At 42.2% G+C, this 26,152-nt stretch overlaps 1 protein-coding gene across 3 annotated transcripts; it reads right to left on the bottom strand.

Annotated features, from left to right (window-relative positions):
- Positions 1-684: 684 nt before the first annotated feature.
- On the bottom strand, positions 685-26,069 carry pdcd11 (programmed cell death 11). Of its 3 annotated transcripts, XM_080721411.1 has the most exons (37): positions 26,013-26,069; positions 25,255-25,383; positions 24,030-24,170; positions 23,645-23,809; positions 22,191-22,352; positions 21,959-22,079; positions 21,700-21,869; positions 21,385-21,486; positions 20,605-20,817; positions 20,203-20,327; positions 19,832-19,892; positions 19,397-19,543; positions 18,783-19,034; positions 18,525-18,650; positions 18,063-18,257; positions 17,720-17,890; positions 16,138-16,357; positions 15,316-15,468; positions 14,935-15,047; positions 13,471-13,949; positions 12,625-12,687; positions 12,445-12,541; positions 12,097-12,186; positions 11,525-11,627; positions 11,148-11,325; positions 10,404-10,460; positions 10,135-10,257; positions 9,266-9,385; positions 8,609-8,777; positions 7,447-7,572; positions 7,199-7,342; positions 6,310-6,560; positions 5,735-5,903; positions 5,170-5,190; positions 4,988-5,120; positions 2,556-2,721; positions 685-866 (listed from the first exon to the last, which is right to left on the bottom strand). In XM_080721411.1, exons 2-37 carry the CDS (start codon positions 25,354-25,356, stop codon positions 695-697), a joined length of 5,400 nt encoding a protein of 1,799 aa, XP_080577537.1. In that variant the 5' UTR covers positions 25,357-25,383; positions 26,013-26,069; the 3' UTR covers positions 685-694. The 3 variants fall into 3 exon arrangements, with proteins under 3 accessions (XP_080577537.1, XP_080577535.1, XP_080577536.1); XM_080721409.1 differs by lacking the exon at positions 5,170-5,190 and having other exon boundaries at positions 4,988-5,141; XM_080721410.1 differs by lacking the exon at positions 5,170-5,190 and having other exon boundaries at positions 4,988-5,141; positions 26,039-26,058.
- Between the last annotated feature and the right edge of the window lie 83 nt (positions 26,070-26,152).

The raw sequence follows: 26,152 nt of genomic DNA, 5'->3' as shown, positions 1-26,152 counted from the left end.
ACACATACATCATCAATACTGCCAATGTAGGTTAGCCAGAAGCTATGGCTAAAACAGTCACAGAGACAAGTGGGTCTGATGATGGAAGTAGACAGTGTTTCTACAGATTGTGTCCCAGGACCTTTCCTTTTAAGAGAGACCCGTAGACAGCTAGCCTTGCCTGTATGTACTATATGTAAACGTGTCCCTATCCATTGTTATTTTGTATTTGTTTCTTTTAAATAAAATGTAATGTATTGTAATGGTGTTGGATCTGTCAATAACTAAATGCTTTTATTTTACTAAATGTTAAAACAGTTAAGCCAGGAAACATCACTGACTGACAAAACAATATTAATTGCATACATTATCTTCATAGCTTTCCATGTTTATCATTATACAAAATGAGTATACAACTTCAAATATCAAATATCCATTGTTTGTCATTTAGAAAGGGGACACTTTACAATGTTGTCTTATTACAAAACAATGTCCACGCTTTCAGGTCCCAAAGTCTCTGTTCACTAACTTCACTTAATTCAGCCAAGTAATAATCAAGGAGGAGTTTTTAAAATAATAAGATGTGTGCATATGCAAATACCGTATATGCAGAGATGCATACATTTCTCCAGCAAGAGTCAGCTAGACCTGGTTGGCAGAGATCTAGAACTAGAACCTGTTCTATGAATACATGGCTGTATCCATGCTTGGTGTGTTAGCATGCAGCCTCAGTCCCTTTGGCCTCCACAAACTCCAAAGCCTTCTCTTTCACGGCCTGGATGCTCTCTGGTGTGCCATGCTTCTTCTCATATTCCAAGTAGCGCTTGAAGAAGAACTTGATCTTCTTCACCCCCAGACTCAGGTGGATCACACGGTCAAAGAGTGCCCTGCGGAGAGGGGAGGTCCCACAAGGACAGAGTTATGATACATCTCAGCAGCCATAACCCACAGCGACCCTCTTTAAGTATTTTTAAGCATCCTGCGCGATAGAATCACATTTACACTGCATCTAAAGACTCCACCTTTTGCACAAAAATCGCGCATTTTTACCCCAATGTTCCTAGCAGCTTCTCCTGAAGCTATTGTATTCGCACGATGTACACTTTGTAGAAAAGTAATGTGTGGGTTTGCTATGCAAATCTTTCCCCAGAGTGTCTCCTACGCAATTTTCGTCACCAAAGTATCAGGTTACAGTTTGCTTCAGCAGTGACGGGCGCGCAGCGAGAGCCTAGCTAGCCGAGAGCCTGTATCTTACAAGAAGTTGGCGGCCCTTCGGGCCACTCACATCTAGAGTTCGGCCCACTCACATCTTCACAGCAACATACTGTCTGTCTGTGTGTGTGTGTGTGTGTGTGTGTGTAGGGGTGTGTGTGTGTGTGTCTTGCTAAAATGAAAACATTGAAATAATGAAAATAAAACATTGGCAGGCCTATTATAGTAATAATAATAACACAATTAGGCCAAAACTTTTTTTTTTTTTCAAAAACTTTTTTTCTCAAAAAACTATTTTTTCTCATTTACACTGCATCTAAAGACTCCACCTTTTGCACAAAAATCGCGCATTTTTACCCCAATGTTCCTAGCAGCTTCTCCTGAAGCTATTGTATTCGCACGATGTACACTTTGTAGAAAAGTAATGTGTGGGTTTGCTATGCAAATCTTTCCCCATAGTGTCTCCTACGCAATTTCTGACTGACTGACTGACTGACTGACTGACTGACTGACTGTCTGTCTGTCTGTCTGTCTGTCTGTCTGTCTGTCTGTCTGTCTGTCTGTCTGTCTGTCTGTCTGTCTGTCTGTCTGTCTGTCTGTCTGTCTGTGTCTTGCTAAAATGAAAACATTGAAATAATGAAAATAAAACATTGGCAGGCCTATTATACTAATAATAATAACACAATTAGGCCAAAACTTTTTTTTTTTTTTCAAAAAACCTTTTTTTCAAAAAACTTTTTTTTTTCTCAAAAAAATATTTTTTCTCAAAAAAATATTCTTTCTCAAAAAAAGAACTACCCATATTTGCCCATTACAAATCCATTTGATTGCTGGTATACCGTGAGGGCCCCCAGAGGGGGCCCGAGCTCTAGATTTGAGGGCCCGAAATTCTAGTTTATGTTATTGTTAAGTAGTCCATACTGTTACCTCACACTTACAGTTTAGCATTGTCACACAACTGGAGATCTCTGTCTACGATATGTCTGGGGACTTCTAAAATGTAATGCAAGGTAGTTGTGAACTGCTAACAAACCTATACCTACTCCTTTGGAAACCAGTCATGTCACCGCCTCGATATGTAAGCTAAAGACATGGTTCTGTAATGCATTTTATTTTCTTAGTCTATTATTTCTCGATTTTCTACCCATTTTTAACAATTAAGCTAGTAGATTGTTTTCAGTCTCAGGTTGAGCAATGCGAAAACATTATTTAAAGGTTGTGCATTCTTGCAAATAGTTGCACAAGGCTGAAAAGTAACCAAAAAAAAGGGAACAATTATTTAAAAATAAAAATATATTTTCCAATAATAATAATAAATGCAGCAACTCAGATGGCTTTTTAAAAAAACAGCGCTTTTGCCTCACCTAACTTCCTTTTGTGACCCATGTTTGACCATAAGATCAATGAAGATGGACCACAGGTCTGTACGTTTGGGATAGCTGGTCAGGGTCTTGTCAAACATGGCACGGCCTCTCTCTGGATCACCATATCGGAACTCCAGGTGGGCAAACTTGGTGATCACATCTACACCTGAAAAAGAATACAGAATGAAGAGCATGAAGGACAATACATTTGGAGATTTACTGAGATGGAGGTAAAGTCTTGCCAAACCAGAAGTGACTACGGGTGTGCAGGTACCAGGTACTTTGTTTTCCCACTGCAGAAGAGTAGTCCCTCTATGTAGCCGATCGTCATAGCGACGTCTAATCTTTCAAAATGCTCAATGCTGACTTGTCTGGAAACTATCCATAGTCTTACAGAAACCGTTTCTGATAACAATTAAGAAGAGAAATTTGCTTTAACGATACTTGGGAGAAGTTATAGGGGAGACCATTGTGAAGCAATGATGCTAGTGACGATTCTCATTTACAGTCACCTTTTGGTATCGCATCAGTGATAGACAACCAAAATAAATTAGATTTGAGTTGGTGGAAAAAGTGCCATAACATACTCTTGAAGCAGTAGGTTACACTAAGGTCTGGCCTTGATAAAATTCCAGCTAGATTTCTCAGAGATTCAGCCGCCACCATTGCTCCAATCATTACCCACATAATTAACCTTTCCATCGAACAGGGTCATGTCCCACAGGACTTCAAACTAGCAAAAGTAACCCCCCTGCATAAAAAAGGTAGCAAACTAGACCCTGGAAACTACCGTCCCGTTTCCATTCTTAGCTCCATATCCAAAGTCATGGAGAAAATAGTCTACGAACAGATAGCAAGATATCTCGATGAGAATAATCTGATTTACGAGTTCCAATCTGGATTCAGAAAATCTCATTCCACCGACACATGCCTTCTCTATTTGACCGACCAAATCAAACGCGAAGCGGATGACGGCAAATATAGCGGCATGGTCATGATGGACCTCCAGAAGGCATTTGACACCGTAAATCATTCTATTCTGATTGAGAAACTAAAAGCCATCGGTCTTGACAGCGCAGCAGTGAGTTGGATGCAATCTTACCTGGTGGGGAGGGAACAGGTGGTGGATATTAACGGTACCCTGTCCCCCCCCCTCCCAGTAAGCTGTGGTGTTCCTCAAGGTAGCATACTGGGACCTCTGTTGTTCCTAATATACGTGAACGACATGGCATCTGCTTGCGACTGCAACCTGTTCCTGTTCGCGGATGACTCGGCTCTCCTAGTCTCGGGCAAGGACCACTTGCAGGTTGAAAAGACACTTAACTCTGAACTAAGTAAGATCTGCACATGGCTTAACGACAACAAATTATCAATTCACCTGGGAAAAACGGAGTCCATCCTCTTTGGATCAAATCATAACCTCAAAAAAGTCGAGAACTTCACAATCAAAGTGGGTGACAAGGTCATAACACGAAAAAACGAAATATCTTACTTAGGATGCATCCTTGAAGCTAATCTTTCCAGTGAAAAGATGACTTATAAAGTAATAAATAAAATCAACCAACGAACTCGTTTCCTAAAGAGGATCGCCCCGATGGTCAATTTCAACACACTGAAGACCATAGCTGGTGCAATAATCCAGCCCCTCTTTGACTACGGAGTCCACGTATGGTATCGTGACGCACCACAAGCCCTGAAAACTAAACTCCAAACAGCCCAAAATAAACTAATTAGGGTCCTGCTTGGCCTTCCCTATCAGACTCACCTCACCGCTACTCACCAGTTAAGAGTGGGGTGGCTCAGAGTAGATGACAGAGTACAGCAACTTGCAATGGGCCTGGTGTACAAGATACACTACACCACTATGATACCCAAGTACCTATCAAAATACTTTATAAACATTAAGGATGTCCATAATTACAACACCAGAGGCAGCGCCACAGATCACTTTCAACCCAGAGTCAAAACCAACAAAGGGACAAACTCTTTTTTCTGCTATACCACCAAAATGTGGAAAGCCTTACCGAAGGCCATAAAGGAGTGTGGATCACTAGCATCTTTTAAAATTGCCCTGAAAAACCACTTACAGGCAGCAGCCGTTCGCAACTGGTAAAAAATGAACCTAGCCCAACCCTACCCTCCCCTGCCCCTTCTTTGTATATACTGTTTGTTTTAGACTTACTGTCTTCTTTTTTGTTTTTCTTTACATATCTACTGCATAGTACTGTGTTCTATTTGTCTGTCATTCAATGTTATATGAGATACTTCAATGGTTTCCAGTGGAAATAAGCTTAGGCTTTTCATGGATCTCCTTTTAGTAGACCTTGTACCAGTGAACTGTACCGTCATGAAACTGTACCTTTTTCTATGCAAACTTCTAATAAAGTCTTCAATCAATCAATCAAAGGTTTATAGAAGCGAGAACCTCTTACTTTCTTTGGAGGGCAAGCTCTTGAGTGCCCTCTGCAGGAGAGCGCTGGCAGCGTCACCCTGGCCCTGCTGCAGCAGGAAGGTCCCGTAACTCAACCACACAGCCTGGTTCTGACGGAAACGCTTCACCATCGTCTTATACAGGACCTCCGCATCCTGGTCACACATATACACACATATACACATTATACAGGCCCTCCGCATCCTGGTCACACGTATACAGACATATACACATTATACAGGCCCTCTGCATCCTGGTCACACATATACAGACATATACACATTATACAGGCCCTCTGCATCCTGGTCACACATATACACACATATACACATTCACTCAACAGGAAACACTTTCATAGCTACAGGTAGGGCTGTCACAATTATTACATAATCGTCTAATCACAATTATTTGCCATAATCGCAATTATTTTGTCATAATCGTGAATGTTGAAAAATGTTCATACATTTTCAGAAATAGTGGAAATAGCAGATCTACAAGCTCACAACGCGTCGCGATGCGACGCGTTGTGAGCTTGTAGATCGGCCATTTCCACTATCAATGTTCTTTTTTAAGTAGTAAGTTGTCAAATTATGTCAGTAATTTCTTTGTGTATTTAGGTTAAGCGTCATATCTGCCATGTGCATCTTCAAATTAATCGTCATGTAAAATGTCATATCGTGACAGCCCTAGCTACAGGACCAATGAAAACATGTTAAGCGTGTGGGCCTCATCACCCACTGGACCGTACCTTGGGCTTGTTGGACTTGACATAGATGTCAGCCAGCTGCTGATAGACTGGCATGGGCTCACAAAACTGCACTGCCCGCTCAAACACTTTCTTTAGGCTTTCCTCTGTGCCATACATGTTCTCCAGGTTCATCAAGGCTACCCACACATTCAGCTTCTCCTGTTCCTCTCTAGACAGAGGAAAACAATACAAAGGGTTAAAATGAATGCTCATACACGATGCCCATGACACCCCTAAGTGATACATCCTACCTAATAGAAAAACACTCCAATCACATCCCCACACTAACTACACCCTACCTACACAAAAATAAACCTTTTACATTTGTGTAGTGTAATATTATTTTTAAACAAAGATAATATGTTTAAGCGACCAGAGGCTCCCCATATATTTTAAGAATGATTAAATTCTTAAAATGGCGCAAAAATAGCGCTTCACAATAACGAGGGCTTCACACCAACGCTGCTCCAAGGATGGGTAAAATGCAGAGGAAACATATGAGCAAACATACATTGAAAAAAAGAAAAAAGAAAAAAAAGAAACACCCCAAGGATTAATTAAACACCTCATCTCACCTGAAGCCGATGGTCTTCAGGGCCCTCTCAGCCACGGCGCGGGCCTGTTCAATCTGCGTGGCCTGGAGATGGTGGGCCATGTACTGGAGCCAGAGCAGGGAGCTGTCGGGTGAGGCCAGGAGCAGGCGCTCAAAGGCCGATGTGTCCTGAGGTCTCATGGTGGGATCCATCAGCTCAGCCTCCCGCTGCACCAGAGCCTTTTCAGCCTGCTTCTTCTCCTGCGATAACTCATGGCGAGACTTCTTCTGCGGCTGCGAGGGGGGAAAAGGGGTGGGGTGGTGTTGGGAGGGGAAAATTAATCAAGAGTGGTGAGACACATATTAGGAGAGTTGTATAAATCTATACTGATAACTCATTACCCCATCTGGGGGCAGTGGCTCAATATTAATGCAATTTATATAGCACTTTTCAAGATAGCCAAAGTCACTTTACAAAACAAAACAGGGTAGAGACGAGAGGCCACTTGGGAATCGGAAGGTATCTGGCTCAATCTCCGGCTCCACCTGGATTGGTTTCGGTATCCTTGAGCAAGACATTAACCACTTTCAACCTGGCGTCCCCATTTTGAGCATTCAATTAAAAAATGAAATAATCTTTCAAGAATTGCTAGAAGAGCAGAACTACAAGCTTACACCATGTCACACGATGACCCATTGTGAGCTTGCAAATCAGCCATTTTGTGTGAATGTAAATCCTAATTTAAAGCACGTTGGATATATGTCTCTATATAAAATGAACCACTTATCATTACGTTAATATAATTGAGATGAGTGATACGTGCTTCAACTATGCAGATGAATTAAGGGAACATAAGCTGGGTAAAGGGGCATATAATTAATATCCAAAACATACATAAAACGTATTCTTATCAAAGTGTATCACCCCCAACCTTGCTGTTTTCTGCTTGGTCCTCCCCATCACTGGAATCTGCATCCTGGGCTACAGAGGCTGGTTTCAGGGAGCTGAGACCCACATCCCATGAGAATCCTGCAGTCACCTGGAGCCTGGCTCCACTCCCTGGGCTGGGCTTCACCTAAGTAACAAAGTGAGAATGAAGGTTAGTCATAAATGACATCATTCCCAGAGTTAAAAGCATTGTTAGAGAAGGGTTTGGAGTGATGAAAACGGCTCATTAACCGTTGCTTGCTCAGGCTTTGGCTCATCTTCCTCTCTGAAGTACACCTCCACTCCACTGTCATTGTCCTCAGTCTTCAATGTCTTTGTTTTCTTCTTTTTCTTCTTGGGGACTTGCTCAGCCTGATCCTGGACATAATAGAAATTAATTTAATGTTTTTCATATGGAATTGTGGCTTCAACAGGAACATAATGGCATTGCACAATCTCATAGCTTGTAAGTCTGCCATAAAAGGTTATAAAATAAAATCATCTATGCAAAACATGAAAGGGCTTTACACATAACAACAACACGTTCAAGAATCATGCTTAATTTCTAATTAAGGGCTGGTACACATGTCAAGATATTTGCTCATATTATGCTGTCGCTGGCCATTTTTGGCACTCGCCGTCAAAACCCCTGATCTAATGCAAGATCGAGATTTGCTCGCTGAGGTTTTGCTCGCTGTGTGAAAGACAAGATCACTGCGTGATTCCGGCGCTTGGTGAGACTTCCAGTGCGTTCGTGAATATCGGGCAGGTTAGATATTTGGCTCTATCAAGCACTGCGAGAAGCATCAGTTTCAACCAATGAGAAACCCGTACCAGCCGATCCTCCTTTCCGTGGGTCCATGTGTTGTGCATCAAACCCAAAACAAACAGTGGAGACGATGACGGCATGGTTCCAAAGAAAGCGACGTAGAAAACCAAAAATGCACAACACAATAACACATGGACCTAATAAAAGGATCGACTGGTTGACATCTGGCAGAGACATAATCCTCGGTTTATGGTTCCAACTTTATACTCTATACTTTATACTGATGTTCACACAGAAAACCAAAACATCCCTCTCAACCAATTCCTGAGCTTCATTTGCTAATCACGCCACGTCACGTCCACAACAACACTCTTTCTTTGGCGAGAAGCTTGGTTACAACTCGGCTAAAAGTCCTGTGAAACCACAACGACATTTATGACAGCCGATTTCAAGAAAGGCATTCGTGTAGTGACTGGTGAGAAATACTTTAACGATCTGATGACACCCCGACCAGTTTAATATCTGGCAGTGTGTTCCTGCCTTAACCATAACAACCCAGAGAGAGAGAGACAGGGTATCAGTAAGGAATGGGAGGAATAGAAGAATGGAGGCAATAAATAGATAGAATGGCAGCTGTTGTGTAACCTGTTGGCTCTGAGACAACGTGCGTGTCCTCTTCATGTGCTGGTTGAGTTTCTCTTTGTCCTCTCCGACCAGACGCAGAGGCAGGCCCAGCGATGCAGGAAGCACGTCAGGCTTCCCAGTGTCTTCTGGAAGCAGGGACAGGTTTACCAGGTCCTCCTCTTTGTCAATACTAATAAGGAAAGGTTACAAAGAGTTATGAAGGAAGACTGTTTCATAAGAGCAACATAGTTTCCTTAAATAAGAGGCAACAAAACAATTTTCATAGATGTTCTGAGTTCTGACAAGTGTTGAGAATGTTTAACCACTTAAAGCTTAAACTTTTTTTTATTGATAAAAGGCAAACTGACACCAATTTTGACCTGATGGTCAAGATTCAATTATCCCCCGAGGCTGAGCAAGCAGGCAGGCTCTATAAGGACTTGCACAGGAAACAGGGTTCAAGAGGAAAGTTACTTTAAATAATCTATACTTTGTTGACCGGGGTTGGGTCTATCCTTGGCCCATTCTTTCCGTCTTCACCAATTTATCATTTGAAAAGTAATGGATTTTGTATTTATCTTTTTAATCTATGGAAATAGGTTGTATGGAAATAGGTTGTAATCTCCAGAGCAGCAATACCAATGCAGAAAGCTTTACACAGCATAATGATGAGCTTACCTGAGGATCTTAGTAGTGAGCAGGGTATTGACAGGTAGGTTATCTGCCAAGACACTGTGTTTGGCAAAGTACTTGGTGGCCTGCTGGAACTGGGCTCGGCCAGTGATGGAGTGAGACAACCTGAAAATAAAAATAAAAGATGCACACACATCTAGGTTATGATATGCAAAGTGATAGAGAGTCTGTTTCCAACATAAATGGTAAATGGTGCATTTATATAGCGCTTTTATCCAAAGCGCCATGGAATGGCAGCAGCTGTGCTCCCTTAAATGCACAAATACATTTTGTTGTACTGTGAATGTACTTGTATGTGTACTGTTCTTTGTAAATGAGTTGATCGTTGACAAATGAAACTGTGCCTGTGTACCTGTACTGTATTGTTACAATGACAAATAAACTCTAATCTAATCTAATCTAATCTTTACAGAGATTGTGCATTACATTCACCCATTCACGCACACATTCATACACCGGTGGCGGAGGAAACCATGCAAGGTACCAACCTGCTCACCGGGAGCAACTAGGGGCTCAGAGTCTTGCCCAAGGACCCTTCGACATTCACTCAGGGGGAGCCCGGATTCGAACTGGGAACCCTTCGTGCTCTAATAACGGTTTCTCTACCCCTGAGCTATGCCGCCCCGAGAGTCTGTTTCCTACATACAATTTAGAAACAATGTACCATGATTGCCCGAGGTCCCCCAGTGGTCTATACTTGGTCCCCTCCTTTTTCCCCTCTTCACCAAATGAAATCTCTTAGTAGTAGATCTGCAAGTTCACAACTTTTCTCCACTTTCAACTTGGTGCAGCCTTGTAATAGTCTGTGGTTCTCTTGAGATTTTGTGCACAAAGGACGTATTCTTGTGGGCTACCTGATAAAGACTCCTTGCTCTCCCACAGACTTGATGTAGCCTCTGATGACTTGGCCAGGTTTCAGGTCGTCGATGGATGAAACCTCGACGTCCTTCACTGCCTTGCTCTGCTCTGGTCTCAACCTGTAGGTGCAGTGGTTGTGTTTATCCACAGGGTGAAAACGTATAACACAATGGACTAAAAGACACAGAGATGTTGTGTAATGACAGGGTTTAATACAGCTGTGAATTTGATACAAATGGCCTTGTGAATGAAGCACTTCTAATACCTTGATGGACGGAGAGACAGCTGCCACTTGCTGTTTTCATTCCCCAATACAAAACACCTGGGAAGAAAGAAGACAACTATAATTCACAAATCTAATTCTAAATCTACCACCGTATATCCAGTACATACTTATATTGCATCTATGCCGGTCTTTGTATACTTTATTTTTTCAGTCAGGGCATTGGGTTTTCTCATGCATTTAGTAAACCAGGCCTGGCTGTTGTGACCTAGAGCCAGTGGCGTCAGTTCAGAAAAAGCTAAGGTATGCAACATGACTGGTGTCTTGAACACGCGCGAAGGCGCGCGTTCAAGACACCAGTCATGTTGCCATACCTTATCAACAGGCATGATTCATTTATTTTGAGAAGTACGTTTTCTTTTTTTCTCCCGTTTCTACGGTTTCTTGGGCTGGATATGGCAGCCTGGAACAGTTGTTCAAGTGCAGCTAAACTTGGCTGTGCAGCTGACCTGCGGAACCTGGGAATATACTATTCTGTCAAGATGAATAGAAATGTGGAGAATATAATTATATAATACCGTGTTAAAGTGACCATTTTGTAAAATGTTGCATTTGTAGTTATTTTACAGTAATTTAACAACATAATAACCAGCACAAAGAGACATTCATGTATTTATATTTAAAAGTAACTTTTATTTTCGCCCCTGGACCCAGGGTATGGCAGCTGCATACCCCTGCCATACCCAATTGACGCCCCTGCCTAGAGCTCTAGTCACTGATACTGACCGGACCACCTGCTCCTTGCTGTAAGCTCCCAGGGGGTTGCCGCTGTAGGAGTCAGCCAGGTCCGTAACGCACACGGTTCCCATGGCACCACAGGCAAGCTTCACCAACAGGCCCAGTTGTGGAAGAACATTTTTCACCATCCCCATGGTAATGCTTTTCTCCTTCAGTGTGTGGGAACCTGGATATCATTTGGAAAAACAGATCATCAAATCATTTCATAAAAAATATATTCTTAGGAGAGCCTATTACGGCTCATAGAGGCAAACATGGTTAATGTAAAAACATACCAAGTCACCATGGTGGGCCCATGAAGAGATACTGGCAGTTAATGCTAAATAGTCAAAGTGTCAAACTGAATTAACTGAATATCTTCTTACCATTGAGAGACAGGGCAAAGCGTTGAGATTTGGGGGTCACCTCTACCACTGTAGCACAGACGGCCTGGCCCTGTTTATACAACTTCTCTGGATGGCTGGCATCCTGGAAGCAAACACAAGAACAATGGTTTACATCAGGGTTTCCCAATTAGTTTTCATAATTATGTCTAGGGTACCAAGCTGAGGGCCACAACATTGCAGGGGGCGACGGTGGCGTTCCCGCTACTCCAGCGACAGTTCAGATATCGTCATTGTCGGGTGAAAATCTTGTATGTCCAAAACCGTTCGTTTTGCATTTATCATTTGGAGAAAGGAGGTGTCCACCCGACAATGACAATGTTGTTGCTGCTCTTATACCACCATTTTTACTGGGGTTGGTGGGGGCCAGACAGTAGCCCCCGCGGGCCACCTATTGGGGAACCCTGGTTTACATGGACCTTTTTAATCCATTTGTACAATTACCTAACTGAGACTAATTTCTTAACTAGCTTTGCACAGATGGTAATTTCCCAAGGGCATACAAACAAAGAATGATGCTCAATTTGAGTGAGAAGGCAACAAATGAAACTTACTTTAGGATCTGTGATCATGGCCAGTAATTCTACAGTCCCTGTAATACAAGGATCAGTGCTGATCTCCAAACATTTCTTCTCTGGGTTGTACTAGGGACAGAAGCATAAACACATTGTTAGTTTGAGTAGTCCAAAATTCACTTTGCTTTGATGTTGCTCTACATCCATCGGCTTGTGCCAGTTTATTTGCGTGTCCACATTTGGCTAGAACTAGGGATGTGCAAAACTGGTCTCATGGAATGCATATCACATAGCCTGGAGGGATTAGGGACATTAGCTGCGGCACACACAGGCGGAGTAAAGACAATAAATAAAATAATAAAAGCCATTAAAATTTGAAAAACATACCTTTGATACAAAGCATGTAATTTCTTCTCCGACTTTGTAGCTGCTCAGCTTTTCTTCTGGCAGAGCTGGTTTGATTTCTACGCTCGGATCAAGTTTACTATGGAGAGATAGAAACTCATGAAAAAAAACAAAAAAACAAATGGACAGCAGGATATACTTGTTGGATGGGAAAATACTTACCTTGGAAGAAGCGTTAGCTCAGGAATGCTGTATTTGAATTTGTTATGGGAGAAGGGCAAGAATCTGAAACAGAAATTCAAAAGATTTAAAGCCATAAAATAACTCAGGTCTTTAAAAGGTTATCAGCTGCTTTATGAAGAATGCATTCAAGAAAACACGAGTTAATGGAAAATTGGAATGAGGAATTCTCCGTCCTGTGTCCCTACTCAAATAAGGAGGGAGGGCGAGCTCCCTGAGCGTCCACGACCTCAGATGCGTCCGCCCGCGGACTAGACGCGTCCTCTCCACGGCTGGAATGCAAATTAGACGCGGACGGAACGTGGATTATACGCTTCATGGATTAGACACGGCCTCTCCGCGGACGAGACGCTCCACTAAGCGGACTTGTACACAGTGGCGTACTGGCTGTCCCCGACTCCCAGTTTAAAATCCCAGACGGGAGGTCCTACCACCTAAATCTAACCTTAACCCTAACCTCAGTCAAACTAACGCTGGTGACATGCTAACCTGCCGACGCTTTCGGAGCTCAACGCTGGTGGTGCTAACCTGGCGAAATGCTAACCTGCGGACGCTCTGTCTTCCTGTGAGGACGGAGCGACGCTGGTGATGCCAACCTGGAGAAATGCTAACCTGCCGATGCCTCTGCTCCGTCCTCCCGGGAAGACGCTGGTAGATGCTGTGTGCACGTTTTTCCCCAACGAGTTTGAGCACAATGGTGAGGACGCGGGGGTGTCGGAGGAGGACGCGTCTTTAGGACTGGGACGCTCTGGGAGCTCGCCCTTGCTGCAAATAAGCACTGTCTAAAAGAAAATAACTTCCTCATGAAATGAAGCATGCGGTATCCACCTGTGGGTAGTGCCCTCACGGCCTCCAATGACTCTGCCGGTGACCTCTTTGCCCACTTTCATCAAGGATGTGGGGAAGGTGCCAGCCAACACTTCCTCTGCCACTTGTGACACGTGCACACTTCCTGTGTGTTCATCCTCTAGTGTCACCAACACACATGTGGGCTTCACTGTCCGCACCGTACCCTTGACTATCTCACCGTAGCAGTAACCACTTGTTGTTGCATTAATGTCCGAAAAAGTGCGCTGGCGCTTTGGCGCAGTGTACTCCCAGGACACCAGGGGGAGCCCTTCCAGTTCTTGACAGCTGGCTTCTATAACCTTGGCGGTCAGAGGTTTGCCCCGCTCCAGCTTCTGTGTCTCATTCAAGTGACCTGTGGTTTGGATCACCGTCAGTTGGGCTGTGTCGGCCAAAGAGACAACAGCAAAGTCGTTGTCCATTTGCTGGACCGTGGCTGAGTATTTTGACCCGTCCATTAACTGTTAAAATATGTCAAATTGGAAACATTAGGAACAGGCAGGGAAGTAATTACAAAAGTCTTAATTTAGAACAGATTGTAAAGTCACAATGGTTAAAGGGGTCAGAATCAGAAACCCCGCCTCTTTATTTGTTTTATCAGACTTGAGAATATGAAAAGATTTCTAAAATGTAGGCGTGGTTATCTGCCGTTGTGGGGGGAGGGGGCGGAGTAGTGCGGGCATATCATTGTGTTCTATCAGAGAGAGGCAGAGAGAAGCTGTCGGCAGTGGGCACTTGTTGCAGTTTGCATTTCGGAAACAAATTTTAAAACCAGCCATTGGAGGTGTAAAAAGTATAAAGATTCGGCAACTCCATGTTCTATAACCAGTTAAAATGTGCAGCTTCTCTCATGTAAACACGGTGGTTTCGGCTCTGAACGACACAACGAGACAACAAGCCATGGCTAAAATACTCAAAAGTAATATATCCGACTAAAACCATTGAAAATATATACCCTAAATTACACCCAAGAGTCCGACTTGAGAGAGAGAACCAGGAAAGACAGCTGCAACTCATGTGTGTTTCCAAATAAGGTGACTCTCTCTGGTCAGTACAATGAAACCACGCCCCCCTTGATACAACTCTATATAAAACAAACGTTAATATTAATTAGACATGCCTACGTCACGTCGCAGAAATAAAATAGCATGAGCTAATATTTAATGAGTGGCGCCAAATATTTATTTTCTACCCTGAGACTGGAAGAACACAGAAATAGCTACAGAGACAGCAGAAAGCTCTGAATCCACAAGCCTATGGACAAATTGAACCATATCATTGCTCCCTATCACAAGTGACTCATGTATATAATATATATTTATAGAAAAAGTGATTTTGTGTTCCATGACTCTTTAAGTGCCATTTGGCATCTGTTCAAATCTGTTTAACATTATAAATCATCATACAAAGAGTGTTCAGAAAACAAGAATGGAGAGTAATACTCACAGACTTTTTCTTCTCAACTAGATTGGAAAGGACAGACACATGAACATGACTGGAAATGGAGTCAACATGTAGGATGGCTGCATTAACCTTCTGTCCTGGGGTCAAGTTCACACCTGAAAAAACATACAGATGAAATGTCATGTAAGTGTCTTAAATGTCACAAAATCAGGGCTGGTGTTTATTGCTTGCAGTACAAGATGATCAAATTGAATGACATCAACTGGATGAGAGCTGTGTTCAATGTAAAAACAAGTAAAAAGCGGATTATTTGTTATGAAAGTGATATAAGGACATAAGATCTGAAGACAGTGATATTAATTACTACATTATATTGCAGCAACTGACTGACTTTCCCCAACACTGAGCTGTGTGAATACATACCCATGACATGCTGTTTGGAAGCAGATATGGAGGCACTGGATAAGTAGTCTGATTTAAAGATCACACCACCATCATCTTCCATCGTATCCACAGTCAGCTTTATCTTTTGGCCCACAGAAAGCTCAGACAGCTGCTGGTGAATATCAGAGTCATCTGAGAAAGGAAAACATGGAAGATTAAATTTAGGCCTAGAATTATTGAATGCTTTAACCAGTGAAAAATAGCAGATATACAAGCTCACAGCGCGGCACCGAGTGCCACGCTGCGAGCTTGTAGATCTGCTATTTTTGAAAAAGTCGTGAAAATGTGTGCAAATCTTTGAATATATGTATTTTCAAAGCGAACGATTGTAACTCAAATTTTGCTTCTAGGTGGTCCCTGGAACTAAATATTTTGAGATGCGGGTCCGTGGCCAAATACATATCATTTTGGGGGTCCTTCACATGAAAAGGTTTGAGAACCACTGACATAGTAGTCTCTCAAGAACAGACTAACTGAGCTCCAGTTAAGTGAAAAGGACCTTTTCTTTGATGATGGCTATAGCCAGATTGCTGACATGGAAGGGTTTTCAAAAACTCTTAGAAGGATTCAAAAGACACTTATAGAATCGGGTCAAAATTCAAATTTTCACGATTTTTCAAAAATAGTAGATCTACAAGCTCGCAGCGCGGCACTTGGTGCCGCGCTGTGAGCTTGTATATCTGCTATTTTTCAATAGTTAAAGCATAAGATAATGACACACAATAAATGGGTTAACCAAACCGACCCCCATTTTGGGCATGTTATTGGCAAAATATACAGTAGTCGTACGAATGATCATACCTCTACAGGCCATCATTTCTGCCACGACTCTTCTTTCTTGCAGACCTGTGATCAGCCTGGCCTGGGCATCCCCCTCCGGAGTTATCATTTCAGACATCTTCAGGGTAACCAGGAAACGTCCCTTCTCTTTATCAAGGTTGGTCACCTTGGCAAACACTGTCTGGCCCACCTGGAACAGAGTTTCTACATCGCCGACGCTGACAAACCTGTCACTCATGGCCTGTGAGGGAGAATGGAAACAGAATTTTACATGGGGTGGGTGAGACATTTACACTGACAAGTACAGTCAGGGTTCCCACACATTTTTACCAATTAATTTCCAAAACTTTTCCAAAACTTTTCCTGAATATTTAACCCAATTTCCAGGACTATATAACAATAATTCAGCTCAATAACAGGTCGCTTACTCCTATGCGCAATGCCCAAAGACAGGTAGTGTATGCCAGTGGTTCTCAACCTTTTCAGGCCGTGACCCCGGAAATAATCATGTTTTAACTGGGGGCCCAGAACCCTGACGAGCACTAAGAGTTGAGGAATTTTCTACAACACTGTTCTATTGTGAAAATAGCAGATCTACATGCTCACAGCATGTAGATCGGCTATTTTCACAATTTCTGCCTAAAAAATTTGGCCCATGTTTAATTTGTCATTTCAGAGGTGTTAACAAAATCAATAAGTATGCGATAAGGTCTTGCTGCGCGGTCATTACGGCTTATATGGACACGACGGGGTGATAATTCCCCGAGGCGGAGCCGAGGGGAATTATCAGCCCGAAGTGTCCATATAAGCCGTAATGACCAAGCAGCAAGACCTTATAGCACTTATTACCCGGCTAATACATAAAATTAATAATTTGACTCAAAACTAAAATCAAAACAAAGTGTTTCCTTGTTTACAGACGGCTGAAAGTGCGTCCCCCCGAGCGCAACACGCTCGCCTTGGAAAACAAGGAAGTGCTGATCAAATAGAATCCATTTCTGTTACTGCGTCGTCTATTTCTCGCCTCAAATGTTTTTTAAAACATTCTTCAGAGCAACGTTTGGTTGTAAATGTCGCTGTGTGTTTGTTTACATGGTAGACATGTTGGATACGGCACGAAATCCACGCAGTGCAGCCTGAATACAGCAGCTGCTCTGAGCCTTTGATTAGGCAGCGGTGAATTATAGAGCGGAGCGGTCATTATCCGCTCATAATTCACCGCTGATTTCAGCGCTCGACCAATCAGAATCAAGCGTTCAACCAAGCCGGGTAATAACCAAAGACAATGCATAGCTATTTTTTCCAGGACCTTCCAGGACCCTTGATAAATTCCAAAACTTTTCCAGTACTGGAAAAATATTTTTCTCATTTCAAAATATTTCCAGGAATTTCATGACCGTGGGAACCCTGTACAGGTAACGCACTGGATATGATCGCTTAGGTGAGTGCTGGTGTAGTGTGCTGAAAAGAGCAGATCTACAAGCTCCCAATGCTTGGCGCTGTGATATTTTGTGAGCGTGTGTAGATCTATTGACAGTGTGCAAACAACTATAGATCAGGCTTTCTCAACGACTTTGGAAGGCAGACAGCCTTCTGGACTCACCGACTTGGGAGCGAGGCCCACCAGTCCATAGGGGAACTCTACGAAGACACCGTATGGCATGATTCTTTTGATCCAGCCCATCATCTGCATGCTAACTTTGAGCTCAGAGAAATCCTTAGCAACCATTCCTTCCTCCAAAGATGATTTCACAGAGGGCTTCTTGGTCAGGGTCTTAAAAAAAGACGCAATTAAGGACAAATACAAGGGAGTCGTTTTCTACATTTGCATTAGTCAAGTTACAATATTTAAGTTACTTCAGAATTTGATGAAGATATGATCTCTTCTAAATACATAACTTATCTAGTTATCGTATGCTTTGATGACGTTCAGAAAGAAAGGATACAATGCCCTGTTTGGTGTTGTTAAGGCAGACCAGGTTGGAGATGGTGTCTCCTTCTCGCAAAGCATCGCGCAATAGGAGACAGTTGGACATGTGGTCAGAGAGATGCATGGTGGGTAGCACGGCGTGGGTTTTTTCAGGGAGAATAGCCACGTCAAGTCCATTGTCTGACTTTTTCAGCAACGTGGCATCCAATTTCTAAATGATAGTGAATACAGGTATTAGACACATTCAGCCATTATTAGCTAACTAATGACAAAACCTGCTTGACGAATTAACCACTTAAGCCCCATTTTATACTATACTTATACAACTGAAGCCACGTGAGGAAGATGTGAAAATGTTGTCTATAATTATATGCCCACAATAGGGAAGTTGAGAGTGGTTACTTAGAATACACACATATGAGAGAGAACAAATAAGAAAGTTATATGGAATCATGCAAAAGGGCCATCTTTGTCTTACCTTCCCAACAGCAAAGTCAAACTGTGGTTTGGGGCATTCCTCTGTGTCTCCTTCTACCACAGCCTTAAAGGACATCAGCAACTTCTCCTTCTCAGGGTCACATTGAAGGACCTTCGCCTTCACCACCTGGACAATAAATAACATCAATACACTTTATCAGCTTGAAAGGGTTGTGGTACAAAGTGTAAATTTACTTAGGGAAACATTTATTAAAATGATCTATGTACAAAGGTACGGCTTAACATAAGTGTACCTCACCTGTCCAACATAGAACAGTTCCTCTGGGTTTGTCACAAACTCAGAACTCAGCTCTCTCATAGGTACCAGGCCCTTGACGTCATTGTAAAAACGCACAATGCAGCCAAACTTCTCGATACAGACAATGTAGCCATGGGAGATACGGCCACGGCGGGCATCCGAGTAGCTCAGGAACAAAGGCAGTGTGGACTCCAACAGGGCCTTCTTCCTGGTCAAGGTCAGTTTCTTCTTCTCTGCATCTACCGACAGCACCTGAAGGAAAGAAACACATTCAACAGGACATCACAAATTTGTATTACGGTACTATTTGTGTTATGACGTGACACTTATGTCACATTGACTGTTCTCGACCCTTTATATATATTTATATTTTATATACATTTACGACTGCCCTGTATTGTTGATTCTTATTCTTTTTTTGCTGTACACAACAGTACTTTTTTTCTTTTCAAATTTCCCTGTAACTTTGTAACCTTAACTCCTGTGCCGCCTCTGAGCGACTGATTTTCCCTCTTGGGATAATAAATCAACAAGGTCTTTAGCCAACTTCAGTATAGCTGACGCCTGCATGGCAGTGGTCGACCAGTGGTGCTAATGTCAGAAGATTGACTGACCCGACATTTGATCTTCATGCCCTCTGAGTATTTCCTCTCTGGGTTCTTGAGGACAATGTCAGACAGGTGTATCCTGGGCACAAAGCCCTTGATGTGGTCAGACAGTATCACCGTCATCCCATGGGTCACCAGGTTGGACACTGTCACCTTGAAAGAGAGGAAACGGTTGCATTAAGGGGGGCCAAGAGGTACCTCTGATATGAAAAGAACAGTTAATAAAGCATACTTCCAAAATTACAATTAAAATGTAAATAGTATTATACAAAACAGAAAGGTGAAATCTGTACAGATGAGGAAAAATGCTCAAACTCTTTCACAGAGACAATGGCGCACGTTTTATTTGTTGCAATGTATTATATTGAGCAGACATTATTACAAAATGGCAGCATGTATGTAAGCAGGGGTTTTACATCATGAGGGGATCTCTGCTCTTACCTCTACCATCTGGCCAGCATGAAGGTCGTGGTATCTGAAGAAAGGCCTGTCAATGATGCTCCTGGAAGCAGACCAAAATGTTACCAACACATCAACTGGACACAAGACAGTACAGGTGTTGTTAACCAGAGCTCACCGTGCTGCATACTAAACATTTTGACCAACTCTGGTATGAGACATTAACACATGGGTTAACTCTAAGATGGGCAGGACAACAATGGGGTTGGGAAACAACATGGATAGTTTCTAATGTGATGATTTAGTCATATGTATTGGTCATATGTATTACATCAGAAATATGAAAAGATATTAAGGGGTTCACAAACATTCAAGCACCACTACAGAACCACACAAACGCAACATCCACTTACTTTCTTATACTAGCTAAATGGATCTGATCCATGGGACTGTAGTCCAGGATCCTGCAGCTGAGCTGAGGCATGGCCAGCAGGTGGTCGTCTTTGGCTTCCATGTATGTTTCCTTAAGGTGGTTTCTCTGTGGGAGATAGCAGTGTTAATTTTGTTGACTAAGACTGAAAGACTGTTGTCAAAATTAACACTGGGAGACAGTGGTCAGTGGAACAAAAATTTTGGTGATAACTGCATCTGGCATCCCAGCATATTTGCATCACCCCAATCCCCAAAAATGCACATCAATTCTATCACTGCGCTCAGTGGAGAGAATGGAAACCCTCCATGAACCCATGAAGATGCCAAAACGTGGGTGTAATAAAGGAAGCAACAATTCTAGCGGTTGGGTGGGTGCAACTAACATGTATGAAGACCACAGTCTTGTCTGGCAGCTCCAGCATGGCTCCAGAATGGTGGTGCATGGAGGTTATCTTGCAGCCTTCAATGACGTCACCGATCCGTTCCCCACCAGCTGGGGTAGTGTCTAGACTGGCCCCCGGCTGAAGGAGGTAGCTACGCAGGGAGAGGCCAATCAGACGGCTGGCCGGCTCCATGTACACCACCATCGCTCGCACCTGGAGAGATGTGTGTACAGAATTCAAATTGAAAACCAATTTTATTTCACTACAAAGATAAATAAAGCATTGCAAAATGCTTTTAGGCAACTAAAGACACGTTTTTGATAGCCGACTTCATTAATGTCCATACAGTAACTTTACAACCTATGTATTTAAATTCAAAAACAATATAGTGATGCCAACAAATTGGCAATGCTGTTACGGTACAGCACAATGGCTGCCAATATAGTAATCCATTTAATGCAGGTTTATTCAAATTAGTATTCATCCATCATAGATTGCTATATGAAAGAGACAATTGTAAATAACATACTATATTTACTCTAAAAGATCATCATTTGTTGTGTGTAGCTTGCTCGCATTAACGGTCTTGTTACAACTGGACAGCTTGTTATAATGTAGGGTGTTTTGACATGGGTAGCACAGAAAATAGAAGAGGCGGTTTTATGATGATGATTATTACTATTAGAATACTTAACCAGTTAATTCACATTTGTCATAGCCACCATCCAGTTAAAGCCAGAATAGGCATTGCCAATAGGATCTATGTAGGCAGTGATGTACCTCAGCTCCCTCAGAGTAGCTCTGATCTGGCTCCATGTGAAGAAGATCCACCTGGCCACGGAAGTTGGACAGGAAGTCCAGGAACAAACCATGTTTCGTTACCTGTAACATATATGTTGGATTGAAATTAAGAAAATAGTCTTAAATGTAAACTGTGCCACCTACTATGGCCAAAAATCGAACTTCAGTATTGAAGCAGAAAGATTCTTAAACTAAAAAGATGCCACTAGAATTTTGGATCCCACCCTATGCTTAGAGAACATATATACGTATTGGTGGTATTACTGTCATTAACAAAGTCATATTTATTACTACCTTTGCGATATTAGCTTTGACAATGAGCCCGGGGAGAAGGTTAGTGAGAGTCCATTCATGCTTTAACTCGGCATGGGCCCGGCCAAGGTGGTTAACAGATAGCCGAACCAAGCATCCATCATTCTTCACCTCCTCCAGCTTTGGAGTCACATATTCACCAACCCTCAGCTCTGGACACAAGAGAGCAAAATCATTCAAATAAAACATTTGTTTACAGCCAGGATTCAAGTGAAAAGTGATATGAATGGTACCGTGATACCTTCAGGGTTGTTCTGTTTTCCTGTAACTGCCTGCTTTGGTAGGAAAGCTTTTGTTCCACTGACTCCAATGTCAACTATGTAGCCATAGTCTTCAACACTCTGGACACAGCCACTCAGGGTCTACATCATCATACACAAACAGAGCACAATATTCATTTTTGACAAATAATTCAATAACATATAATGTTTTAGGTGAATACGCATATTAAGAATGCATAACTGTTGACTCACCATGCCAGCCTTCAGAGAAGCTGAGGTTAATGCCTTGTTGACCAGCTTGGGATTGATTGACAGCTGGATCCTAAAAAAGCCTCCTTTACTCAAACCCAATGAAGCAACCACGCATCTCAGCAACATGCCACGGCAGAACAGGTGTGGCATAGAACAGATCTCCTACAGAAGAAAAAAAAAAACAGTACAAGGTCCAACAATTAAATATGTTCAATATTCCAGATCAGGCTTTGGCATTTAGGTTTGAGTTTGGAACCAATGCCTCAGTTGTCTCACTTCAAACCTTTCACCTCTGCAAGAAAAAGAAAAAAAAACACCACCACCACCATGGCTAAAATAGAATCCTCACAGCCTCCCATTAAAAAGGAACATCATAAAATGGATTCTCAAAATGGAATTCAGTCACTCACTGGCTTAACTAGTTCACAGCCAAATCGCCTTCCATCGCCATTTTGAGGAGGGTGAGGCAGCCAGATCGCCAAACGTCGCCTTGGGGATCATTTTCTGATCATTTTGGTATTTTTTTGACATTTTTTGAGCTATAAATGACCTTTCTAGCTTAATTTTAGTCTAAAGTTACATATTCGAAGGAAGTGACATCATCGATGACGTAACCCGGAAGTCGTTCGGCCATAACATAGAATGGGCCTTTTTACAGCATTGAATGTTGACGTTTTTCTTATCAAACTTTACCATATCTAGACCGATTTTCATTCGGAAAAAAATGGCTGGACTGACAGATTGGTCACTCAAGAGCAAAAACGAGTGTAAATGGCGTGTGCACGACGTTCGGATCGTGTTTTATAGCTCCCGTTCGGCGGACCGGGAGACATAATGGCCGCCAATGGGCGCCGCCATTATGGGTCTACTGCTGTCCACTCGCTAGTCCAGACTCTAGGAGATTATCGTTGGGCACACTCTAGTGGATAGTACTAGTACTACATTTTACAACAATATGATCCCTGTTGGGTTAGATTAAAGCTAACTTGGAAATTAATAAAATTCCTGGCAGTATAGGCGCACAAGCCTATTGTAAATGGCTGGGAGAGAGTTTTAATGAAATGACTAGTACACTTCACCTTGAGAGAATACGATATTCACTTAAAGACAGACAGGCACAATTTGATAAGATCTGGCTGCCCCTTGTCCGTTACCTGAGTAGAAGGATGATGTTACTGTAAACAGACTGTTTATTCTAATGCATGTCCATTGAACAATTCACTCTGATTCTCTATTATGCGTTTCGTCACTGAGCAGTAGGGGTGGGAGGGTATGAAGGGGTTGTTTTGATGCCATATTGTATTTTATTTCTTGTTTGTTTTCAGCTCTTTCCTTTTCTTTTCTTAATATGCTAAAACAGAAAATTGTTAATCTTATAACTGAATACATTGTTGTTGATAATCTGTTGGCAATAAAACATATTTGACAAAAAAAAAATGGAATTCAGTCACTACCTCCATGTTATCATCATCCAGTTGCTCGGTGAGGATCTTGGTGTAGGTGTCAGAGATGTTCTTGATGCTGAGGTAGCCTTGCAGGCCAGAAGGAAGACTGACTGTAACCTCAAAGTCTGTCACCTCCTTCACACAGCCCAGCAATAATGTGCCCTCCTTCACATTCTGAGAAATAAAAGAAAACAAACATACATCATTATAAACCCTGCAGGTTCCATATTTTTATGTTTTCATGTTTGCGATAAATACAGTATGGGTTTGTGTTGCTTTATTAATCAAATAGAGATAACTTGAAATCATGTGTGTAGAATATTTCTTTACCAAATAACATTAAATATTGTTAACTTAAAAGTTTCAAATGGTGATTCCCCCCAAATCCCTTTACCTTGATATGAAGAATTTCAACATGTTTGACTGTAGCATTGAGTGTCAGCAGGTCTTCTTCGTCATCTGTCTTTGGCTTCTTTGATTGTGTGCCGTCACTTTTCTTAACCTTTCTTTTCTTGGTTTCAGCTGGTTTCTGTGACTAAATAAGACAAAGTATCACATGTACAACTACAGAATAATGATAATTCATACAATTTTATGTAAAGCCTTATGGGGAAAAAGATCTGAACCCATATGACTAAACTTACATTAAACAAAAGGAAAATGATATATAAAGGCAGTCTATTTCACAAAGATGTATTGCATTTCCACTGACTGAGAAACAAATGTCATATTATAAATACAAATGTCATATTATAAATAACTTTCTAAAAGTTCTAAAGTCACAGTTCAACCTATGCAAGGTACATAAAATACATGTATTCCTGGCTGCACACATTGATCACCTCTGCATTGATCCATTGAAACATATTGATGTCTCAGTCAGAAGGACCTTTCTACTATGGGAAAGGTCCTTACTTCATGGAATAGGTGATGAACAGTAGTGTGTGCGAAAATTCATTTTCTTTCTTTGAAATGTGCAATTTGGGGGGGTTGATTCCCTGCACTATTTAGAAGAGAAACATCGCACCTGTGCGAAGTGAGCACAAGCGGTGCTCACTACTTCGCTGTGCTCACTACTTCGCGGTGCTCACTACTTCATGGTGCTCACTTCGCATGGTATCAAACACAACACATGTGCATACTGCATATCTCCTTGTATGGGCCGTTCTGTCCGTGACGTTAGTTATTTCCATACATGGAGTTCCGTTCTCATACATACAGTGGTGTGATATGGATTTCAGAAGTGTGGGTCCTCTAAATTCATGACGTCATGCGCGCACGCTGTTTTTATTGTTAATTAGTGTGTGCATGAGGCGCGCGTGCGTGCAGCAAAATAAGTGTGGGCTTGCCGAGCCCACGCGAGCCCATGGCATCTCACCCCTGCATACATACACACAAAGCCAGACATAGGAGCGGTTAACACTGCTCAAAAAGAAAGTGGAGTGTGCGTTGCCCCCAACTTATGCAGGGTTTACAATAGACCATGAAAAATTGTCACATGTGCCATACAGATTCAGAAAAATCTGATAATTATTTTTCAAGAGAGACATTTGTTTCTGGCCAGGTGTAATCTTCAGCCACTGGACTGGACATGCAAAGAGAAAGGTGTCCATCTCTACCTGGAACAGGTTGTCCACCTCTGTCCTCTGGACCTCTGCTTCACCCTCAGTAGTCTTCTTAGCGGTCCCTCCTCGAGGGAAATCCTCCTCCAGTGATGCCATTATTGCTGATTTGGCCTTATAAAACGACTGGAAAGGGACATTACTTTAGGGAGTTTCTCACATAATTTCAGGTCGACCGCATACAGTTAAAGTTACACACGCACCGCACACACACAAACACACACACACACACACACACACACACACACACACACACACACACACACACACACACACACACACACAGTAGCCTTGCCTTAGATCATAAGACTATCAAAGATGTAGTTTATAGTCTGACAATTGCTGAAACGTAGATATGTAAGCAAATGTCAGACTCGATAAAATACATAATGATAGTCTTCAATCAATACTGCAACTCATATGATCCAAAGTAGACTGCTTATTATTTAGCCTTGGATCAAGAAGACTAGTCTGTCATAGATTTATTTTACTCAAAGTAAAATAAATGTATGATGATCACATTGTCACGTATCAATACAGCAAGAAAGAAGTAACCAGGCTGTAGGGCTGTACCCCTGTTAGGTCTCTCAAGTCAAAACATAAACATGTGTAGAGGATATCTACGTCATAATAGCATTGCAGTTACGAGGCAAGCACATTTAGAAAACAAATATAAACCCGAGACAGAATTAGCTTTTGCATAATGTATGCTAACAATAAAAACCGGATCAAGATTGAACAGAAACTATTCTTACAGTAAATGTTGAGGATCCAAACTCACGTGTTGACCACTAGCACGCCATGATGGTTCGATACCGGAAGAGTGTCGTCCTGTGGGCGTTTCATAGCTCAGCCACTCAGAGTGTACGCTGAGTGACTGACGTTGCTACTAACC

Source organism: Nannobrachium achirus (genome assembly GCF_963921795.1).
Source record: "Nannobrachium achirus genome assembly, chromosome: 3".
Classification (NCBI taxonomy): Eukaryota; Metazoa; Chordata; class Actinopteri; order Myctophiformes; family Myctophidae; genus Nannobrachium; species Nannobrachium achirus.
The sequence above is the reverse complement of the archived record's forward strand: the minus strand, read 5'-3'. Positions and strand labels throughout refer to the sequence as shown.